The 20,686-nt window shown below is 37.7% G+C and overlaps 1 protein-coding gene across 1 annotated transcript in view; it reads right to left on the bottom strand.

Annotated features, from left to right (window-relative positions):
- The window catches only part of AGL15 (AGAMOUS-like 15), a 97,612-nt gene that overhangs the window by 53,698 nt on the left and 23,228 nt on the right, over positions 1 to 20,686 (bottom strand). The window contains exons 4-6 of the mRNA XM_090000904.1: positions 6,586 to 6,644; positions 6,397 to 6,496; positions 6,220 to 6,261 (exon numbers count right to left, since the gene is read on the bottom strand). Coding sequence (XP_089857030.1) covers positions 6,220 to 6,261; positions 6,397 to 6,496; positions 6,586 to 6,644 — 201 coding nt within the window. The remainder of the gene's footprint in view (positions 1 to 6,219; positions 6,262 to 6,396; positions 6,497 to 6,585; positions 6,645 to 20,686) is intronic.

The following is a 20,686-nucleotide window of genomic DNA, read 5'->3' as shown; positions in this document are numbered from 1 at the left end:
GTGGTGGATCTTGCTTCTCAAATATTTTAGAAGGATCTTGTGCAAAGTAGAAGTTGAAACATTATATTGGTACGTTCTTTTTCTCCTCCAATTTACGCCTTAATGGGTGAGAAAGAGTCTCACTTTGCCCTTGGCTTCAAGTTGAATGGGTCCAACTATCATATTTGGGCCGGGAATATGGAGGCCCACATAAAAGGAAAAGGATTGTGGGGTTATGTGCAAGGAACGATTCCGGAACCGGAACCCAAGATAACCGTAATGAACGGAAGCGAAATCAAGGTTCTTGAGGGAGAGGAAAGAATCAAAGCTCTTGAGGAATACTCCAAGAAACACGACGAATGGGAAATAAAGAACTTCAAGATTCTTTCTTGGTTCTTCGCATCCGTCGAAACAAAGATAAATGCCAACATTATCAAATTCAAAAGAGCATCGGAAGCTTGGCATTATCTCGAGAAGATGTATACATCAAGAGATCTATCCCATAAGTATTACCTTCAAAAGAAGGCCCTCTCCCTTACTCAAGGTGAAATGTCGATTAGGGAATATTTTGCCGACCTTTCCTCTATTTGGGATGAGCTCTCTATGCTCGAACCAAAATGGAGTGGAGAGGCAATTGAACTTCGCCACAAGCAACTTGAAGAAGATCGTTTCTTCAATTTTTGAATGGGTTGAGACCGGAATTTGAGCAAATAAGGTCATCACTTCTATCCTCATTTTCTCCTCCCTCTCCTAAAGATGTTCTCACCAAATTAAGTGGTGAGGAGACTCGTATGAGTTTATGCAAACAAGGACCAAGTGTTCTTATGGTTCCTTGTAATCATGAAGAAAACAATGAGGTTAATGCCGTATCAAGACCCGGAAATAATGTAAAGACCTATCGTCCCCCTCATTTTAAATTCCAAAATCAAGGAGGAAATAGTGGACAAAGAGGAAAGAGAGACTATAGCAAGACTATATGTCATTTTTGTAAAGAACCGGGACATATCAAGCCCGTATGTCCCAAATGGAAGAAGCTTCTCGCTATGGCCACCACCGGTGCACCACAAAAGGAAGAGGCATCATCAAGTGGGTCACTCTCGTTGAACCAAATAATGGAAGCCCTTCAACCTCTTCTCAAGGGAGCTACATCCGGTGCTGCCGTATCTACTTCTTCCATTCCAGGTAAAGTCTCTTGGCTTTTGGACTCAGGTGCATCTTTTCATATGTCCCCAAACATGTTTTCACTTTCCGATTATTCAAAAAATGCTTCTCCATCCTTTGTTTCCACTGCGGATGGAACCTCTCTTGAAATTAAAGGAATAGGCAATTTTGAAACTCAAGATTTTTTTATTCCTAAAATTAGATTTATACCTAAACTTAACCTAAATCTTCTCTCTGTTTCTCAACTCTCGGATCATGGTTGTGATATTAAATTTTCATGTGATAAATGTTTAATACAGGATCGCCTGTCCGGAAAATTGATTGGGGAAGGCTTTAGAAAAGGCGATTTATACTACATGGAATCTCTTCAAGTTCCAAAATCTTTTTGTAATGTTGCCCGAAACAAAGATATAAACATGCGGCACAAAAGACTTGGTCATCCTAATATCACCAAGTTATCTTACTTACATTTTGCAAAGGACCTATGTAAAAGTTCTTTTTCTTGTAATGACTGTATTCTCGGAAAAATGCAAAGTTTACCTTTTGAGCAAAGAACCATGGAATAACATAATAAGAGAAGCCTCCTTTTGAGACAACAGGTGCCGGTCCCCAAACATCGGAATGAACAATTTCAAAGGTTTTTGATGAGAACATTGAGAATAATGTTGAAGAGCATAACCAACAAGAAGGCAGGATTTCAAATGATCCTATAACTTACTCTCGTAGAAACCAAGACACCTTTAGAAGTGCTATTGACCAATATAGTGAACTTGTTCCTGTTCTCGAACACCGAAGGTCTAAAAGGAATAGGAGACCTCCCACTCGTTTTGTCTCCTTTGATTCCTTTTCACCCTGATATAGGGCTTGTCTTAGTGCCATTCATTCTTATTTTGAACCAAGAAACTTTGAAGAAGCAAAGAAATGTATAGAATGGCAAGAAGCTATGCAAAATGAACTTAATGCTCTTAAAAGGGCTGAAACTTGGGATTTTCAAACTCTACCTATAGGAAAGAAAACTATAGGTTGTCGATGGGTTTTTAAGGTTAAAACTAAGAGTGACGGATCCCTTGAAAGGTATAAGGCTCGCTTAGTTGCAAAAGGGTATGGGCAACAGTATGGGATTGATTATGAAGAAACTTTTGCTCCTGTAGCCCGAATGGTTACAATTAGATGTCTTATCACTATTGCATCTATTAAAAATTGGAATATCTTTCAAATGGATGTGAAAAATGCTTTTTTAAATGGTGATCTTAATGAAGAAGTGTATATGGATGCTCCACCTGGCATGGAGATCCTTAAAGATAAAGTCCTTGATCTTCGAAAGGCCCTTTATGGTTTGAAACAAGCCCCCAAAGCCTGGTATGACAGATTTACCAGTATAATGCTGGAAAATGGTTTCTCCTCCTGTTATACTGACACTGCTCTATTTACTAGAAAATCTAAGGCAGGAATTGTGATATTATTACTATATGTTGATGACATGTTAATTACAGGTGATGATGTTCAAGGAGTCAAGGGTATTAAGTCCGTCTTGACTTCAAAATTTGAGATGTCAGACTTGGGTTTTCTGACATATTTTCTTGGAATTGAGGTTGCCTATTCGCAATGTGGTTATTTTTTATCTCAGTCTAAGCTTGCTTGTGAGATTATTGACAGATCAGGAATCTCTGATGACAAAGTATGCGAAACCCCTGAAGTCGTGGGAGCAAAAATGAAGATTGACGACGGTGTTCCTCTAATCGATCCTACTCCTTACAGACAGTTGGTAGGTTCTTTAATGTATCTCAGCATTACTCGGCCCGATTTGTCACATGCTATACACATAGCCAGCCAGTTTCAGCATGCTCCTACAACCGTTCATATGGGTGTTGTGCTTCGCATCATCAGATATTTGAAGGGAACGGTAAATAAGGGAGTATTCCTATCCTCTTCTTCTGAATTAAAATTGCTTGCTTATACTGACTCAGATTGCGGAGGTGACCCTAGTAACCGTCACTCCACCACTGGTTTTTGTATTTTCTTAGGAGAATCTTTAATCTCATGGCGATGTAAAAAGCAACAGAAGGTCTCCTTATCATCCACTGAAGCCGAATACAGAGCCATGGCATCTACCACCATGGAAATAGTATGGATTAGACGACTTTTGGAAGATATGGGAGTAGTTGTCAAAGAACCAACAAAGCTTTGTTGTGACAATAAAAGTGCAATCTACATTGCCAAGAACCACACATTTCACGAGCGAACAAAGCATATAGAGATGGACTGCCATTATGTCAGGGAAGAATACTTGAAGAAGGTCATTGATCTACCATACATGACGTCTGAGTATCAACTTGCGGACTTCTTCACAAAAGCACTTTGTTCGCCTAGATTTCATTTCCTTCTTGACAAACTTGCGGTTATCACACCGTAAGTTTGAGGGGGGTGTTAAAATGTACACTCAAAAACATTATTGTAAGTATAAATATATATACTTATATACATAGAGATACGTATACATATGTTATATGTATACGTATCTCTATATATAAGTATATATATTTATACATTTTTTCCCTTTTTACCCGAAAAGGGTATTTTAGTCTTTTTACACTTTTGCGCATATTCCATTTGGAATATGTTGTACCTTTTTCTTTATTTTTTAATTTCTTTTATTTTTATATTTTTTCCTTTTTGTAATTACAAAAAGGTGCCTTGGGGGTCTCCACAATAGAGTCGTTGGGGAGCCCCCAACGGTCACAATTGTGACCATTGGGAGCTCCCCAACGACTCCTTTGGGGAGCCCCCTTGCACCTCTCATTTCTTGTATAAATAGGGGTGTTCCCCCTTGTGATTCTCCAAGCTTGAGAGTCTCAAGCATTTGCTTTTATTTATGAAATACATGCATTATTGCATGTTTATTATTTATATGCTTTTTGCATATTTTGTTCAAGTGTTGTGAGAGTGCTTTCGTGCACTTCTTTTTTGAATATTTGTGATTGTATGAGTATTGTCTCTTCATAGACAATTTTACACGCCCTTCCCTTTTTTATACCTTGTATTGGTTGACCACTTGACCAACCAAGTAAAACAAAAAGAAGACAATGCTAGGCTTTAAGCAACGCCTATGCAGTAAAATAAGGCCCCACCACCCAAAAGCCCAAGTGGTGGGGCTGCGCCTAGGCCGCCTTTGACATCTAACCGTAAGATAACCTCAAAATGTGATGTTTCTATGTAGCAAGTTTTTGCCACATGCAAGTGAAGTGAGGAGACTTCTTGGTATCTTTTTTGGTCCTGCACTTTACTGAATTCCTCCACCTAGTGTGGTCAGACTAATTCCCTCATGAATGCGAAGCACTTTCATTTACGCAGATTTTCGTGGCCCCATGGACTGCAAAAAGGTAAGAGATAGAGATAGCATAGAGATGGTGGGCTTTCCTTGCCAGGTGATATGTCTGGTATGAGAGAAACAAAAGAACTTTTAGAGGTGCAAAAGAGGAATCAATATCTATCCATGAGAAGATCCAAACTCAGATTTTTCCCTTTCAAAAGCCAAATGGCAATGGTCAGATTTATCATGGATTGACAACAGCAGATTGGGAAGTCAGCCTTGTTCGGATTGCTCTAGCATCTGATTAATATTCTATGCTGTTTTTTATCTTATTGTTTTTCTTTCTCTCATTAACTCTTTCCACTTTCACGCAACACCAATATCATCTCTTTTTTTATTGAAAGCAATTTTTTCATTTCAAAGGAAAACCAGAGAGAATGATAAACATGAACATGAGAAACTGAATAAAGACAAGAAAAATGCATCATTTTGAGATAAAAGGAAGACATAACTTCACATGTTACTTCTTGCCCATCAAATAATCAAAGAACAGAAGCATTAGTCACTCAGAACAAATGTTGAGACATGGCCCTGTCAATGGCATTTTATGAGTTGGTACAGAATGAATGTGGGGATCAGGTGGACAGTAGGGTCAAGCTTTTATGTGGTGAATGAGGCTTCTCTTATCAAAGGGTATTTTCAGAAGACATCAATGCAACCCACACTCTTATAGAAGATGGGTTTTGTAAATAATCAACAACAAAACCAAGTAATTTTGCTTAAAATATTATGCTAATATAGAGATCTGGAGTATTATGAATATGACACAAGAAGGAATAAGCATGGGCATTGATGCAATCAATAAAATTAAAGAATAGTGTTGAAAATGGTTTTAACGTGTGCAATGAAGACCTGAAACAGCACATGCACAAAGAGATATATGATGCAAGTTGAAGTAACCAGTGGACATGGAAGAGCAATAAAAAACATATGGCAACACACTCAAGAATTCAATATGCTAGAATTGGTACGGTAGTATTTAATTTGCACAACAAAAAGTCTTTTCAGTTTGAAATGTATTCTTAAATTTACCCTTGAAAATTGAACTCAAGAAACACTTCTGAGATTGTAATTGTGTTGTTTGTTCACTCATTCATAATTTTATACATATCCCAAAATAAAGCTTGATAGTTTACAAGATAAACAAAGAATTACATGTCATGAAAATGGCATGAATCTCAATGTACCCCGGAATGGATACCAAGAACCAAAAATACAATGTATTTGAATACACATTCTCCATAGAAATAACAATGGAACACAAGACTTAAAAATAAACAATTTCATTAAGAATGAAATTCAAATAATACAAAATTACAAACAACCTCACTACAAACACTCAAACACACCAAAATCCTATAAACTACCCATCACTCTCTCACTACACAAGGCACACACCCATCCCTATTTATAGGGGAAAGAAGAGGGAGAGATAGAGGAAAGAGAGAGTAAAGAGGGGACCACTTCTAGCCGTTGGACTAGCTTCCAACAGCTAGAAGTAGTCAACCTTAGTCAACTAGGTTGACTAAGATATATATAATATAATATATTATATTATATTATATTATATATTATATTAACGTATATACATATAGGTATACATACACAAAGAATACATCCATCTTAACATTACAATCACAGTTTCCTGAAACAAAGTCATGCACCATATGTTGTCATATATGCTTGTCTTTATGCATAATCTTGCTTACCTTTAATTGAGAATGCTCAAGCTGCTCCAATTGCAATTGCTCCTGAAAAATTATTTCCTAATTAAGACTATAGAACTGCAAGTTTGTAAATGAAAGGGACACCTAAGGAATAAATTACAGCAAATGTGTAACTTTCCAGCCTAACAAGTCGTTAGAAACATAAAACACTCTAGGCACCTTTCTATGTTGCACACGCAGTATACCCTCATTTAGTTGATATTCAAGGTTTTGAAGTTCGGTCAAACTCAAGCTTGTGAGTTCTTTACCCATCATCTGCCTAAAGGAACAGATACACAAATAACACAATTAATTATACAAAGATGGACATGTTAACATCTCCTTAAGAACAAGTGATAACACACATACATGTTAGCCAACTGAAGTCTCCTGATCTCTTCTTTCAAACCACGTACCTCAGCTGCAAGCTTTTGCCAGCAAATTTTATGGAAGAACATCAAGATCATATTATTGTTTGCCACTCAAAAGTAACGAACACTATGGCCATATAGATCAGAATTTTGTAGCATCAACTATTAGCCCAGAGAAATGAGAAATTTGTAGCATCATCTATCAAAAATAGAACTTTAAACACATAAAAAGAACATGAAATTTTTGTCCTAGATGACACCAAAATGATTGCGGTTGAAATCCACATAAAATTGTTGTCAAAATTAAGATCTTGTTCAAAATAAGGGCCATTTGATTGGAAGGAGAAATTTTTGTGGGAGAAAATATCATATCTGAGACAAATTTATCCAATAACTTTGCAAAGCAAACGGGCATTTGATACAAGATAAAACATTCTTATTTTTTATCATGCATAATTGTTAGTTTATTTTCAATAACTGTTGCCAAGTTATATTCCTTCAATTCTGACAAAAATAATACAAAATAGTACAGCAACACCAAAATTGTTAGATGTTCCTGATCCTATTTGTTAGTGATTGATATTCCTTCAGTATTGCAAAAAATAATACAGCAACACCCGCTTTATGGATAACCTTGCATCTAAAGATGATCGATAGTTAAGCTTTTTCAAAAAAAATTGGTGACTTTGGTACCAGGCATCAAATGGCTGATCCCTTATGAAGTCCTAAATCAACTTGAACATCAAACAAAAACTATGCATGATAATGGAGGAAAATTAGTTTACAGAGGCCATTATGTAATTTTTACCTTGACATATGATGGTGTTTTGTCCATGTAAATCTAAACTCATTTTGTGTCTCTCATCAGTGATTAGGTGTACAAAAGCAAATGAACATACCCTATTTCTGTACCTGTAATAATCTAGTGTATCGTTCAACTTAAACTAGGAATTCAGGATTTTGATGATTCTTGGAATCTTCTCTTGCAAAAATAATAAATAACATCACATATTTGGGAATGCCCAACAGAAATACTAGAATTCAACATTCTCTACCAAGTAGGGTCTTTTTTATCACAAGCACTTTGGAATAGAACCACACTATGTGATGGATACTGAAGAATAATCAGCAGTCAATTTTTTCCCCTTCCACTTCCACGCTCCATCAGCCTTCTCTTTGCCTAATACTAGATCTTATATCATGGTTCCAAACTACTGCAGGTGAAACCGGTTAGCAGTACATTTTCTGGAAGTTGGATAATAAAGCCTTGACAATTGAATATTTGAATCTTACATCATTAAGAAGGGAATTGGAACCACTGTGACTTTAGATAAGTATCTTAACTAAATTTGCTTAACCGCCCTTTTTGCATACATATTACCACAATTTTTTGCAAATACCAGTTCTCAAGGGACGATTAGCATGGATCCCCTAATTCAGCAATGTTGTCTATATTATGGATATTGCATAAAACTGACTCACTGTTTTTGAAAGGTTAAGGTAAAAGTAGACCATGGAATCTCGAACCATGTTGAGATCAATGCGGGATCTTCCCAAAAACCAACACATGCTAGGCTACAATGAAAGTGAAGTTGATGTAGCCATGTTCTTTTGCAGAGAGAAGAAAGATATGTGCTGTACACCAGTGCTGATTTGTTTACATTCTTCATGTGCACTATTAATTTAGTGGATCACTCCAAATTGCTATAAGCAATGTGCTAAATCCTTACCACATATTTTACAGTAGTTAGGACAAAAAGAAATGCTATGGATGGAGAAAGCCCTGGATGCACTAAGATAAAGACCAGAATATGGAAACCTTGAACCTTGTTGAGATGGCTTTAGGTTCTTCCCAAGTATCATAAAGATCTAGATCATCCTCATTAACATGTACATGCAAGATGCGATTGTGAATCATGTAGATTGTTACCTGTGTTAGAATATAAGTGTTATATATATAGAGAAAAATGTGTACCTGAGGAACCCTTAGGTAAGCAGCTACAGTGGAACGAGCAAGGCCATCGCACCCAAAAAAACTCACAAAAACAGCATTTCCCAGGCGGATGTGCATGTCCTTTGTAAAAAGATGTTTAGTCATGCTTTATAGCGCCGCTGAAGGTCCCAGCAGAACTGGGACCTTTAGCTATGCTTTAAAATGCCACTAAAGGCGCTAAAACGCGCAAACAACGTGTTTTAGCGTCATTTTGTGTTTTTTGGACAGTGGTCATCCATCACGCCCCGTGATGCGTGATGGATGGCCACAATCATTTCATTGCACCTAAGGGTTGCGCAGCTACCAATCACTTTATATATATATATATATATATATATATATATATATAATTTTTTTTTTGTGACTGTAATATGTTTTACCCTTCAGGGATATTTTGTCTTTTGAAACTTGTAATAGGAAGGATCCATTAGGGGCTGAACAGTTTTTTTCTACTTTTATTTTCTCTTTATTTTTAGGTTTGACATTTGTTATATTGTCAACGGCATTATTGTTCTTGACAATCAAACTGTTGGGGGATCCCCAACGGCTAGAATTCTAGCCGTTGGGAGCTCCCAACAGCTATATTTTGGGAGCTCCTCACTCCCTCCTTTGTGTATAAATATGGGCCTTTGAGCCCCTTGGTAGGTGTTAAAATGTTAACTCTCTCTCTATATATATATATATATTGTAATACCCAATAAGGGTAAAACTGTCATTTCATTTTTTATGCATATTCATTTTTTGAATATGATTGTAATTTTTTTTGGCTTTTTATTTTTCCCATTTTTATTTTTTATTTTTATTTTTATTTTTATTTTTTTCCAGCCTTTGGGGGCCACATCATAGACGTTGGGCCCCTCCAACGGTCACAATTGTGACCGTTGAAGGGGCTCCAAAGTCTATGAGTGGAGCCCCCAAGGCCTCCTACTTGTATAAATAGGGGTTCATCCCCTTTGTATTTCTGAAGCTTTTTTGGTAAAAGCTCTTTACATTACAATAAAGATTCTATATTATTTTATGCCTTTGTGCATTTGTAATCACTTGTATTAGTTGTGCCATTGTGCACATCTCTTCTAAGTGTTCTTCTGGTGCCTTTGTGCACACATCACACGTTGAGAACTTAGTACTTTTGTGCACATAGTCTTTTTAAAGACAATTACACACGGTATCAGAGCTTGGTCTCTAGAAAAAGAGCTCCGGTATTGCGTCATCATGGTGGTCGTCTCGAAGAACATGCACATTCATCATTCTCATTCTTTTAACATAAAAAGCTCTTGCAAATCATTTCGAGTGAAGCGCAATACATCAAGTCAGCTCAAAAAAGATCCGTTGTGGTAAGATTTCAATTTTTGAAGACTCTTTCTTTCCCATAAAGGCATTTCTATAGGGAAAAAGGATTCTCATTTTTCCCTCGGTTTTAAATTCAATGGGTTCAACTATCATGTTTAGGTCGGCAATATGAAAGCCCATATTAAGGAAAAAGGCCTTTGGGACTATGTCAAAGGCACTATTCCCGAACCCGAACAAAAAATCACCATTATTGTAAAAGGTGAAGTTAAGGTTCTTGATGGGAAAGAAAGAGAGAAGGCATTTGAAGAATATAATAAGAAGCATGAAAAGTGAGAAAAGAAAAATTACAAAATCATTTCATAGATTTTTTCCACAGTGGAAACAAGGATAAATGTCAATATTTTGAAATTTAAAAAGGTATTTCAAGTTTGGGATTATCTTGAGAGAATGTATGCCTCAAGAGATTTATCCCACAAATACTATCTTCAAAAAAAAACATTGACCCTTCAACAACAAAAAATGTCCATTAGAGAGTAATTTGCCGAATTATCATCCATTTGGGATGAACTTGCACTCCCTGAACCCAAATGGAGTGGAGAAGCTATTGAACTAAGGCATAAGCAATTGAAAGATTATCACTTTTTCAACTTTTTGAATGGGCTTGGACCCAAAATTGAGCAAACTAAATCTTCACTTTTATCTTCTTTTACATCTTCACCTCTAGAATATATACTTACTAAATTAAGTGGAGAAGAAACTAGATTGGGAATGAACAAAACCAATCAAAGTGTGTTGGGCGTTCTTTCTAAAGATGAAAATGAAGGAGCCTATGTCGTCTCTAGACCGAGGAATAATGTGAAAACATACAACCCCCCTCATTTTAATAAATTTCAAAATCAAAATTAAGGAGCACGAGAAAATGGTGGCCAAAATGGAAGGTACCAAGGAAGACATTATAGTAAAATTATGTCATTTTTGCAAAGAACCAGGACATATTAAACCGGTGTGTCCAAAATGGAAAAAGATGGTGGTCATATCTATAACATTTCAACCACATAAGGAGGAAGGTTCATCTACTTCAAACAATGGAGCATTGTCTCTAAGTCAAATCATGGAAGCGCTTCAACTGCTTCTCAAGGGATCCATTTCCGGGGCCGTCATGTCAATCTTCTCTCCTCCCGGTAAGACTTCTTGGCTTTTAGATTCGGGTGCTTCCTTTCACATGACTCCAAATATTTTTGCTCTTTTCGAATACACAAAAAATATATCTCCTTCTTTTGTCTCAATTGTGGATGGTGCTTCTCTTAAAATTAAAGGAATTGAAATTTTTGAAGATCAAGGATTTTTTATTCTTAAACTTAGATTTATTCTTCAGTTAAACTTAAATTTGCTTTCGGTCTCTCAACTATCGAAGCATAGCTGTGATATCAAATTTTCATCAAATAAATGTTGGATACAGGATCGTCGGTCCGAGAAGTTGATTGGGGAAGGCTCTAGGAAAGGAGATCTATATTACATGAAATTTCTCCAAATTCCAAAACACTCTTTTTGTAACATTGCCCAACATAAAGATATAAATGTTTGACATAAACGTCTTGGGTATCCTAATATTATCAAGCTTTCTTATTTGCATTTTGTTAAAGATCTATGTAAAGACAATTTTACTTGTAATGATTGCATTCTTGGAAAAATGTGAAGCTTACCTTTTGGACAAAGAACTATATTTACAGCCAAACCTTTTGAAATTGAGCATTCGGATGTATGGGACCGACACCCATTATATCTAAAGGAGGATTTTCTTACTATGTCATTTTTGTTGATTATTCTAGATTTTGTTGGATATACTTTCTCAAGCATAAACATGAATTTTTTTACTTTTAAGACATATTGCATGATGATAAAAAATCAATTCAATGGCAAATTAAAAATTCTTAGGACCGATTTCGGAGGAGAATATCTCTCAAATGATTTTAAAGATTATCTTTAAACCAATGAAATTATTCATCAAAAATCATTTTCCAAAACACCCCAACAAAATGGCTTAGCCGAAAGAAAACATAGACATATAGATGAAACCATTAGGACTTTGCTTATCTATCAAAAAATCCCTACAAGATTTTGAGCAGAGGCGGCTCTTGCATCCGTATATCTTATAAATCACCTTCCTTCAAAGAACTTGAATAAAATATCACCTTTTGAAATCATGTATAAAAAAAATCCGATTATAATAGACTAAGAATTTTTAGATGCAAATGTTTTGTTCTTATCGACAAAAATGATAAACTTTCACCCAAAACCATTCTTTGTGCTTTTCTTGGATACTCGGAAACACAAAAAGGATTTAGGTGTTATGATGTCAAAATTGATAAACTATATGTTTCTAGAAATGTAACCTTTTTAGAAAATTTAAGTGGTTTTGAGGAATATAAACCCCACGATGATAATGTCGATTATTCCTTCTTATTTGAATTATTATCTAGAAATGATGAAATTTCTAGTGATGATGAAATGATATTTGATGTTTCTAAAAATGATACACAAGAGAGTGAGCATTCTCCACTTCTTGAGCAAACTAACGAAGAAGGAAGATCTAGTGAACCAATTACGTATACACATTGAGATAGAAACACTTTTAACAGTGCAATTGAAAAATATAGTGTAACAACCACAAATTTTATACTAAAACTTAAGAATTATGTGGATTTGGGCCTAGGATCCGTTATTGGATCCAAAAGAAAAATGCGCATATTAGAGTATTTTAGTAATATTATAGAAATAAATATCTAAGAATTTAGATTTTTCAAATCCACGGTTCGGACCCAAGTGGATCCAACCCCTGGGTCCACTAATGTTCATGCGACCCGGACCCAAATCAAATTGGGTCCAGCATCGCGGGTCGGGGGTCGGACCCGGACCCGACCCACTCCCTGTAATAAACTTTTATTACAGGGAGGGATAAAGAGGGGGGGGGGGGGGGGGGGGGCGATAGGAGGGCCGCCCGATAAACATAACATGAGAGGGGGGAGAACCCCTCCCCCGATATATCGGGTGTTAGGGTTCAGCTGAACCCTAACACGCAAAGAGATGGGGAGTTGGGGGAAAACACCCCGCAGCCGCCGGGAGGGTATGCCTCCCTTCCTTTTCGGGAGGCCACCCACCTACAAAGGGAGGACCCCTAACCCTTCCTTCTCTCCCTCTCGTTGTCCCATTCTCTCTCTCACTCTCTTCTACCTCTCTAAACCTCGAATCACCCTCCGATCTCGGGCTGCAGCTCGAGGCCTTGCAGTGAAGAGCCGACCTCGCCGGTGGTGGTGCTGTCCAGGCCGACCGACCCCTCTCGTGGATGTCGCAACAACCTCGCCGGATAATAGTAGGTTACTGTTTTTTTTCTGTGTAGGTAGCTCGCGTGCTCGGGGTGTGAGTGAGTGGGGAAAAGAACACCCCCAAATCACGAGTGGCGTGGGGACAGTTGGGGATTTCTACAAACGCAATGTCCGTGAGTAGATCTCCCTGATTGTTTCTTGGGAGTTTGGGGTCAAGTATGAAGGGTGGTCCGATTAACCCCAAATCAACTAAATTGGGGGATCTCGATTGTTGAAAAAAAAATATATAAATAAATAAAAAAATAAAAGCCCAAATCTAAACTGGGAATCTGGGGTTTATCTTCCCAGATCTTTACATTGTTATGAAACCTGTATTCAGTGTTATGCAAATAGTTTTTTTTATTTGTATGATGTAATTTCGATTATGCTGAAAAGTAAAAAGAAAAATTCTGGAAATCCTTGTTACATGATTATTCTTTGAACTAAATTATGGTCTGCATATGTGTAACCTGTCGAAATGGGGCAGAATGGGTTATAATAGGGAAAAGTTGTAAATTATTCCCCTAGTATGATTCAGTTTGTAGTTGGGTAAGAGAAATTAAGTTTTGTTTTTTTTTCTCACAAAAGGAAATATACATAAAGAGGTTAGCCACGCCCTTGGTATGATAATTTTGAATGTTCATTTGTATTCTATTAAATTGTTACAAGTTCTTTTGGTTATGTGTAACTGGATTAACAGGTAGGAAGTTTTAGGTTTTTACATCAGTATATGACCTGTAATATGCAGCCTCTCTGAGCTGTCTATGTTAGAGGAATGGGGATCATGAGGGTTGGTGTACTATGTTCTGGAAAAATTTCGGTAACAGAAATGATGCATTCGGGTAGACTGGCACACAGTCTGTACACGTATGACCATGCTTGAATACCATAAGGGTCTGGACATTTGTTTTCATATGATTAATCAATGTAAATGCATGTTTAAAGCCTGTGTTTTTAGTTTGAATTACTTATGATAAAACCAGGTGCTGCCCATGTTTGAGTCTTGTATATGTCCAGTAGTTGTTCTTTTGTTTTGTTGGTTCTGCATAATACAACATGTTTAATACTTAATAATCCTGTAAAATGCAGTAGAATGGCTGAAACCACTGTTTGATGTATATGTTGTATGAGGGCTGAACTAAAAAAAAATAGGGGTGTTTAGTTCATGCGGCTAAATAAATTTTTGGTTCTTTCCTTTATTTTCGGTGTAACACACCGTACTGTACTTCACTTAGTTAATCTGTGGGATATAGTAGAATGGCTGAGTGATTCATATTGGATTTTTATTTTTGAATTCCTGTGTTGTATAACTGAAATAGGTAGAATAAGTTACAGACTCTATTATTTGCGGCATGTCTTGTGATGTACATCGAAAGGATTTGTTTTGGTATATTGGCTATAGACACTGCATATGTTAGTTTCGACCATTGCAATTAGTTCGAGATCTTTAGGAGATGCCTATTTCCCCTTTTACATGTTGTAAATAGTATGCATAGAAATCTCACGTTCCTATAAAGGAACTATCAATAGTGGGTTTGTGAATGTGCCAATTATTATTTTAGTAAATTTTATCACCATTGATCCCCGAGCTAAGTTAATGACGATTCCAGTCAAAGAGAGTTGTAACCACTCTTTTAGTTTAAGAAAACCATGTTAGTGATTGATAAATAAGAATAAATTTTCATTTATGTGTGGTTGTTATGGTTTAAGGTTGGCATGTGAATCACCAAGCCGGGTACTTGAAGGCTTTACCTTGGTACTCAAGTTAAAAAGGGTTAACAACCACATAAATTTTAACATCCGTGCTTGACTGGTTTAGAGGCACCAGAGCACTTTGGGTGGGTTATGCAATAAATATAACAAAGGATTGTGATGGTTTTATACCTGGGTAAATAAACTAAGGATGGGAATTCTACTGCCATGGTAGTAGAAGGAAGTTGGGGAAATGCCATGTGCTTCGGAAAATAAATTTAAATAAAAAGAGTAACCCACTCAGTTTCAGGCTTACCTTGGAGAGGGTAGGTGGTACAAAACTCTGGGGACGTGTTTAGTTTCGAGCGTAAAGCGACTCGTTGGTCCCAGTCCTCAGAGTCGGGGGACCCGGACTACCAATTGTGTCCTAGGTGGTAGTTCCATGTTCTTCTGCAGAAGCTAGGGATGCATCATGTTTTGGTTTTGGCCTTTGGGAGTTTCTCTCGGTCACTGGCTGCTCCCTTGGGATTTTCAGTCACAGTTAGAATGTTCGGGTTAATAAAACAACCTTGAATAATATACTCCCGAACGTTCTCTTCTGTGATGGTTGCCTTGGCCCGTGTGTACCCACGGGATAAGAAAAGATAAACATCAACTAGAACAGTTAGGTATCACTGTGTTAGAGTCATTAAAGAGACAATTGCATACTCTTTCATCATGCTTTATATTCGGTGCTTATGATGAAACGACAATCCTAAACTGTGTATATATTAGTTATTTGAATTCATATTATGGATGTTATATAGATGTTATTCATGTTAGTGTAAGTTCTGCTTTAATTGCTTAATACCTTGCTTAATGGTTGTAGTTGCATAAAATGTTTTGTGCTTAAGTATAACTGTTACATAATCTACCTTTCTATTTAGATATATGTCTGTTATTGCTGTTGTATCAAATTCTTTATGTGTTAGGTATAGACTGAAAATCAAACACGACACCCACATCACACACCTGACACATGATCTACTTGCAAGAATAATTATAATTTTCCTACTTAGACGTGGTAGTCTAATTCCTATAATTTTTATCATTTTCAGGCACAGAGTAGTCCATGAGCGAAGCAGGGTGAGGCGCTGACCATGACTAGATTTATTTGTTCCCTGACGGTCCTAATTGCTTTTTGATTGAAATTTTTGTTTTAAGACTGATGATGTGATAAACTCTGTTTGGATTCTATTATTATTGAAATAAAAATAAATGGTGTGGTTTGCTTTTACCTTCCTGTATCGTTCTGAAATACTTAACCCTGGAATCATTTGTTGTTTCCGCTTAAAAAAAAAATCCTCAAAAATTTGGGTTTAAAATTTTGGGGCGTTACATATAGTGAATCTAGTGAGCCTTCCTCAATAAACAATCCTCGTAGAACCAAGAGAACTAGGAGAAACCCTTCTAGATTTATATCCTATGAATCCTTCTCGCCTAAATATAGAGTATGTGTTAGTGTTATTCATTCATATGTGGAACGCAAGAATTTTGAAGAAGCCAAGAAAATGATAGAATAGAGGGATGCAATGGATAATGATCTTTAGAGCACTTAGGAAAGCTAAAACTTGAGATTTTCAAAATTTAACTAAAGGAAAAAAAAACAATAGGATATAGATGGGTTTTCAAAGTCAAAACTAAGAGTGACGGGTCACTTGAAAGATATAAAGCTCGTCTAGTCGCCTGGGGGTATAGTCAAGAATATGGTATAGATTACGATGAAATTGTTGAAGTCGGCGGCTAGGGTTTTCAAGTAAACAAGAGAGAGAGAGGAAGAGAGAGACAGAAGAATAGAAATTGTGTATTCTCATTAGGGCTAATCTCACTTAAATAGAGAGATTAGCCAGCAACAAAGAATGTACAATAATACCCTTAAGAAGAATAATTAAATACCAGAGACCCGACCCATTATATAGTTATTGCTTCTCAACACTCCCCCTCAAGCTGGAGCATATATATCAATAATGTTCAGCTTGTCACAACATTTTGAAAAAATTGAACTAGCTAGGGGTTTAGTGAAGACATCTGCAATTTGGTTCTCTGAAGATATGCGCTTGGTACAAATGTACCCAGTTTGTACCAGGTCACGTACATAGCGGCAATCCACCTCAATATGCTTTGTCCTTTCATGAAACGCTGGGTTATTAGCAATATAAGTAGTAGACCTATTATCAGATATCATCTCCATGGGTAATGAGACTTTCACTTGGAGATCAGTCAACACAGATTTAACCCACATCATCTCAGCAACAGTCTGAGTCATAGCCGATACTCTGACTCAGCACTTGACCCAGCAACAACAGTTTGTTTCTTACTTCTCCAAGTAACCAGATTTCCTCCAACAAACACACAGAATCCAGTTTTCGACTTTCTATCAACAACCGACCCTACATAATTTGCATCTGAATAGGCAGTAACATCGAGAGAAGGATTTTGTCTAAACCATAGTCTTTTACCAGGAGATAACTTTAGATATAGAATCATCATTGAAGCCTCCCAGTGAGCCTTTGTAGGTTTGTCCATAAACTGACTTATCTTGTTCACGAATAAAGATATGTCGGGTCTGGTTACAGTCACATATAATAGCTTGCCAACTAACGAGCGATAACGACTATTGTACACATACTCTGATTTTTCATCAAATAGATGAACCTTAGGATCCACAGGAATCCTTGCAGGTTTGGCACCTAACATCCTTGTCTCCTTTAACAGATCCAAGACATATTTCCGTTGTGACAAAACAAATCTTTCTTTACTCCTTGTGACCTCTATACCTAAGTGGTCCCAAGTCCTTAGTCACAAAGTGTTTCTGAAGATGAGACTTTGTGTCAGAAATGTCTTTTTCACTGCTTCCTGCGACTATAATGTCATCAACATATACAACAATGACCACAATCCCTGTGCAAGTCTTTTTAATGAAAAAAGAGTGGTCAGAGGCAAATCGGACAAACCCAAATGCTGACATGACCTCAGCCAGCTTGGAGAACCACGCACAGGGACTCTGTTTTAGACCATAGATTGCCTTGTTCAACTTGCATACCTTCTGACACTCCCCCTGAACTTCAAACCCTAGAGGTTGTTGCATGTAAACTGTCTCCTCCAAGTCTCCATACAGAAAGGCATTTTTCACATCAAGCTGACATAGAGGCCAACCATGGTGCACTGCGACTGACAAAACAAGGTGAACAGTCGCAAGACGAGCAACAGGAGAGAATGTTTCAAAGAAGTCCACCCCATAAGTTTGAGTATAGTCTTTCGCAAACAGGCGAGCTTTAAACCTTTCAATCGATCCATCTGAGTTATACTTAATAGTATAGACCCATTTACAACCAACAATATCAGCCTCAGGTGGAGGATCAACTAAGTCCCAGGTTTGCCGTGAAAGCAGTGCATTCATTTCATCCTGCATGGCCTTCGCCCATTCGGGGTCCAGAAGAGCTTGATGATGATTGAGAGGAACTGATGCAGCAGATAATGCTAATACAAAATTCTTCATATTTTCACCAAGTCTTGCCTAGGAAACAAACTGAGAAATAGGATGAAGTGTACATTGTCTTTTTCCGTTCCGAAGAGCAATAGGTAAATCATCATCAACAAGAGAATCGTCAGTAGGTTCAGGAACACTCACCTCTGGAGAAGCTGATGGCACGGGCATAGAGTTGGGTGGAGCTCGATGTGTGTACACCATAGGAGGATGTTTGTAATGAGACGGAGTCGGACTGGGAACAAGAGGCTTAAGACAAACTGACTCTAATGGAAAAGAAGGAACAGGAAGAGGAAATGAATCACCTTGACTAGCATGTATTCTCGGAGAAGTACTAGAAAAATATGGAATAGACTCAAAAAATGACACATCTGCACTGACATACTCTCTCTGTGATATGGGATCATAACAACGATATCCTTTTTTATGCTTAGGATACCCAACAAAAACACATTTTATAGATTGGGAAGACAATTTATCTCAGTTGGGACCAAGCTTATGAACAAAGCAGACACAACCAAACACCTTTGGTGAGACAGGGAAAAGAGGAGCTTCAGGTCTGAGAATTTGAATGGGAATACAATCCCCCACTGAGGTTTAGGGCATACAGTTTATTAGGTATCCCGCAGTTAGAACCGCATTTCCCCAGTAAGATGGGGGCATATTAGACTGAATCATAAGGCAACGGGCAATATTTAGAATGTGTCTATGCTTGCGCTCCGCTACTCCATTCTGTTGCGAGGTATGAGGACAAGAGGTCTGAGGTTGGATCCCAAGGTTTTTGTAAAATTGTAATAGGTCAGAGGATTTGAATTCAAGAGCATTGTCAGTGCAAACAACTTTGACGCAAGAATTAAACTGAGTTTTTATTTCAATAATCAAGGATTTAAGAATAATGGGAGCTTCAGCCCTATCTTTTAACAAGAATACCCAAGATAATCTGGAAAAATCATCTACAATGACTAAATAATAATGACACTTAGAACGACTAAGAATTCTACTTGGACCCCAAACATCAACATGAAGAAGATCAAACAAATTTTGACTCAAGGGACTCTGACTAGACGGAAATAAACTCTTATGATGCTTCCCAAGCTGACACGCTTCACACAGCAGAGTTGTGGATGGCGAGATGTGAGGAATAACTCTACGCAATTTAAGCAACGAAAGATGACCAAGACGATGATGCCAAAGCAGCGGACTAGAAGAGGACTCAACTGCGGAATGAGCAGAGCCAACGGGTCAATGTAGATAGTAGACTCCACCTTCCTCATAGCCTCCACCAATCGTCTTCCCCGTCAGCAAGTCTTGAAAAGTGCAACAAGCAAGATCAAATATTACTCGACAATTCAACTCTTTCGCAACACGACTAATAGATAACAGATTTTGAGGGAATGAAGGAGCATGGAGAACATTTGATAACTGAAAAGTAGGGGAAATAGAGATATTTCCCTGGCCAACAATGGGAGAGGAACTTCCATCGGCAAGAACCACCTTTTTATGGTTAGCAACACTATCCAAATTTAAAAATCAAAAGCATTTCCACTTAAATGTTGAGATGCCCTGAATCAATAATCCACCTACTACCTTGGCAAGATAAATCATCACCTGCAGAACATGCAACATCAACCACGGGAGGACTAGACAGATGATGTGCCAACAAATCATCATACTCAGCACGAGTGAGTGTAACCGAATCACAAGGAGGAACAGCAGGGGACTCGGGTTTGGCAACTTGAGTTGTAGGAACAACTTTAGCTGAATGTGCAGGAGGTCGCCCATTCTTGTCAAAGCATCTATCTTCTAAATGTCCAAATCTTCCGCAGTAGGTACACTGAAGTTTGCCACGTCCTCCTGTGCCTCGACCACGGCCTCGTGTATTAGGAATAAAACCTCGGCCTCGACCATAGGAGACAGACATAGCAGAGGTCAGTGAGTCTGACTGGGATGAGGGAAGAGACATGGAAAGCCTGCTCGGTCGATTATATGCCTCAGCAAGAGTGGGAACATCGGATCCCGTCAACATCTGAACTTTGGCAACTGAGAATTCTGCTGACAGGCCAGTAAGAAACCGCGCGACCATGGGGTGCTCCTGGTGTAACCTCTGGTTATCACAACATAATGGTCTATGTGCATTTAGTCTCTCAAACGCTGCTTTCACAGAGGCATAGTACTGGGCTAGAGTTGCTCTCCTTGCTGCAATTGATAGATCTCTTGTTCCACTTGAAGAATACGA

This window comes from Nuphar pumila, chromosome 3 (assembly GCF_984573655.1).
Source record: "Nuphar pumila chromosome 3, dmNupPumi1.hap1.1, whole genome shotgun sequence".
Taxonomy (NCBI): domain Eukaryota; kingdom Viridiplantae; phylum Streptophyta; class Magnoliopsida; order Nymphaeales; family Nymphaeaceae; genus Nuphar; species Nuphar pumila.
Note: the sequence above shows the minus strand (reverse complement) of the source record. Positions and strands in the feature narration are given on the sequence as shown.